Here is a 4327-nt window from a genome sequence, read left to right on the forward strand (position 1 = left end):
TGATGGTGTTAGCAAAGTTTCGAATTACTCGTCAACATCAGATAGAATATTTCTGGTCTCACGTTTTTGCGCCTCGTGGTCCGATACCTCGTCCACCGTGCGAGACGAGAGCATAAACAACGATCCCGACCGATGATGGTGCGAGAGAAAAAAACATCGTATGGTTGCTCACGAAAGTATTTGAACACTTATCATAGGAAATTTTTTTATATTTTGTATATTATATGGAATATACCTATATAATAAGTAGATTGTGGGTTTTAGAGTAAATTTATATTTTTGTGAATATAATTAAAAAAAGTAAAACCTTGATGGAAGATTGGTTTAGCTACTAGCTAAATTAATTATTATTAGCTAATTAGTTTAGCTAACTAGCAAGTATTATAGAAAGCACTTTGAACGTTTCATATATCTTTTCACATTACATACGTGAATTTTGTGCAATTTCGCGCTATCAAATTTTATAATTTTTATTTTTATTATAAATTTAAAATTCATTTATTATAAATTTTTATAATAAATTCTATTTTATTTATAATAAATATATAGTCTAGTAGTGAGACACGGTTGTCATTATATTGGTAAAATTTGAATCCAATCTGGAAATACATACAGTGAGGGACAAAAGTATTCGCACAGTTGGGATGTAGAAATAAAAGGATCAATATTTCCTATATTATTAAATACATGCTGTCACGCATTATTTGAAAACATTAATAATAACGTCAATATTTCTGTACATTTATTACACAATTATATTATTTACATAAACGTCTGTTATAACATATAATCACAGTGTATATTTATTATTTGTATAAATATTTGAATGTATTTAATAGTATAGAAAATATTATTCCTCTTTATGTCTACATTTCAACTGTACGAATATTTTTTGTCTTTAACTGTATACAGAAGCTCTGCAAACATATATTTAATCAAAATTAATGCACAACAAAAATAGTCATCTTAAACGCATAATGAGTGTTAAAAACAAACCCACTTAGTACCAAGATTTATTAATATAATGGATAATTGATTGTTTAAACACTTCCGACATCTCTGCAAAATATATACTTGTACTGAATTTCTTATAATTTCTATATATATTCAAATTCGTTTAATATTTGATGTTTTATTTTCAAATTTGTTTAAACGCTAAATGTAATCATGATAATCGCGTTTCATTATAGTGCTGATAAATTTCACAATGTTTCATATAACGCACATACCTAAAGTATTTATAAAAAAATTCCTACAAGTGTTCCCATACTTTCATAGCCACTATAATGATCGACCATATACGAGTGTGTAGAAGAATTCCTGTTCTATCCTGTCGTAACGTACGCTATCGAAGAGAACGAGACACCTCGCCACCCGTGATACAGTAAAAGTTTCGAAATAATAGATTCGCAGCACGCACCGCGTAGGGGCGTGTAATATCCCGTGATTTACCATATTATGTAATTACGCCAGGTAAAAATGCCTTGTAAGGCACCGCGCCTTCCGAGAACCAATTTAGAACGAACTATTAACGTTAACATTCGTACCACCCGTCTTGGGTCTTTTCGAATCCCAAAATCAATTTTTTGTCGATTTATTTCCTGTTTTAATTTGTTAGAAAACTAAAGATGATATTCGACGAAATTATTATATGGATGTGTGTTGTATTCATATAATTGTAAACTATGTATATATATATAGTAATTAAAGTAATATTTTTAAAAAAGATGTATTTTGCTTTTTTCTTTTTTTTTTTCTTATATTCTAATGACCAATTAACTAATACAAAACAGGAATTTTCTACGAAAGAGCTAAAAACGAATGAAAAATGACCGAAATTGATAATATTATGTAGCAACATTGTATTTCAAAATGTCACTAACTAAACGATAAACGTATCTATTTTCGATAAAGCTACTCCCAATTTTAGTACGCTACTATGTCTCTTGTTCATAAAGATCAGAAAATACGTGTCTCTACTGTTAATATGTAAAGAACAAAAATTATTTACTAAAATCTAAAAAACATCTAGTTCTGCAAGGGTTAACATATTGGAAACAGATACTAAGCAAGTCACTAGTGTGCAATGGACCTATAAATGAGCAATTTGCTTCGACTATAAATAAAAAAGTATCACTTGCAGATACCTACGAAAATTCGAGTATTATCCTCGAAATTTTATACTTTAATCTTGCTCGTTTTACAAAGCAAGTCAAGTTTCTAATAATTTAATAGAATGTTCTATATGAAATTGAAACGAGAAAGCACGCATATAATAGTAAGCAGACTGCGGAAGTTTATGCAAATTTATAGTTTTATCAACATGATGTAAAAAATGAAATCTAAGTAAAGATTTGTTTCACCTACTAAATATTATAATATGTGCATCACTCTGGAAATTTTATATATTTTTCATATTAAATGCATTCTGGAAATTTTTCAATTTTCAAATATTCCCTAATTGCATAAACATGCGTAGCCTATATTATAACAATTTGTTCATATTTTGCACAAATTTGAGATACTCTTTAACATTATAAGAGTACAATTGGATCGACAATGACAAGTTTAAATCGTTTTAGTATCGGAGCAAAACCGAGTTTTGTCCACACGAGCACGCCACGACGAAACGAGTAAACAAATTCGTGCAATTGGTAATGGAGCGTAAACAACCGCTGCCTGAGTCGCGTCGTGCGGCGTCTGTTTAGGATTTGAACGTACACAAACTGGAGGATACATGTCATGTAAGAACGCGACACATCGATTATATGACGCATTCAAGTACATATTCAGATTAGAAATTCCATAAGTGGAAATATTTCTAAGAAACAGACTCGCTCTATGAAAACACAAGACAAACACAAATGTGAAGGACGGAGGCGCAGCATGTTTCTTTTTAAAACTAGTTGTAACGTACGTTCAACGAATTTGCTTGATTTATTTTATTTTATTTCATTATATTAGCGGTATAATCAGAATACAATGTTATAAAATAATTTGCTGGCTTAGGTACTGTCTACAGCACCACTTTTAACGTGCTAAGAACTCAGATAAAATATCCTTTTAAAATAAATGTTGTCGAGTGATGACAAAATACGTAGGAAAAGGGGATCGAACGATCGTCGAAGGAGTGACAGAAGGGAGAAACAAGGCTACGAAAGCAAGTACTCACCTCGGTAGCGGCGTTGCATCCCGCGAGAATGACGGCCGTACTGATCAGGATCCAGTATATCCTCGGTTGCATCTTTCCCTTTGTAATTGCCGCTGGGCCCGTTCAAGAGCCCCCTGACTGATCACCGCGTCGGTTATACGAAACCAAACGAAAAAAATTACGCGTACGTCCCAGCCAGGAAGAAACCACCAAAAATCCACCGGAGCAACAACGCGACACACACCACACTGATCGATGAACCGCGAGACACTGAGGGCGCGTCGATCGGTCACTTCCACCGCCGAGCTGCCGCCATTTTGAAATGAACGCGAGCGCGGCCTAGTGTTTCGTATTGGAAGTCTCTCTTCGGCGATTTTACGACAATGCGCGAAGTATTTGAATTTTAAACCAGTTTAAATTCGTTTGTAGTAACTAAGTAGGAGTTTTAATAGAGGAAAAATAAAATGTGCAGTGTTAGGTAAGTTGATTAGTGTTTAAATGTTATATTATCTAATAAATTCGTATTTTTATATAGGATATGATATTTAGTCAATGATGTGTGTAATCTTTTTCTAGATATGGAAGGCTGAAAAGCATAATGGTGTCAGTCATTGATGTTAACAAAAAATATGTTCTCTGTTTATCGTTATAAGAAGTGTATTGCTTTTCCACATTATGGAAATGCATCGCGATAGAGAATAAATTTATTGTTTAATTACGAAACTAACGAAATGACACTTTTAAGAATTAAAGTTACGCAAGTAAATCCAAATTGCAAAAATGCTGACTTACACTATTATAATTTTCAACCCGCCATATTGTTCTTGGCAAGTGAGGTGAGTTAGCTTTTTGTTCTTTTATTGAAAAGTTTCGATATGTGTATCTTTATATTCTTTCAATTACTTAATGGTTACTCAAATACTATTCGTATTACTTTATCATGTGTTCGTTCACTGCGTTTAATATACATAACATTTTTATAATACAACACTAAAAGCTAAACAAGCTTATTACTCAACTTAATACATAAATAGTTAAAAATTAGAGATAAGATAGAATTAACAAAGATGGTAAAAATTTGATCTCTAATCTTTTTTCGTTCCTCGTGTTTAGCTAAACTGGCATAAGGAATAAAGAATAATGATGGAGACGAAAAAATAATGAGCGGGAAAATTG

The 4327-nt window shown here is 32.0% G+C and overlaps 1 protein-coding gene across 1 annotated transcript in view; it reads right to left on the minus strand.

The window, feature by feature from the left end:
* Window positions 1-3432, minus strand: part of Sdc (Syndecan) — a 237766-nt gene extending 234334 nt beyond the window's left edge. The window contains exon 1 of the mRNA XM_072010874.1: window positions 3173-3432. Within this exon, the coding sequence (XP_071866975.1) occupies window positions 3173-3244 (72 nt within the window). The 5' untranslated portion in view covers window positions 3245-3432. The remainder of the gene's footprint in view (window positions 1-3172) is intronic.
* Between the last annotated feature and the right edge of the window lie 895 nt (window positions 3433-4327).

This window comes from Bombus fervidus, chromosome 9 (assembly GCF_041682495.2).
Source record: "Bombus fervidus isolate BK054 chromosome 9, iyBomFerv1, whole genome shotgun sequence".
NCBI lineage: Eukaryota > Metazoa > Arthropoda > Insecta > Hymenoptera > Apidae > Bombus > Bombus fervidus.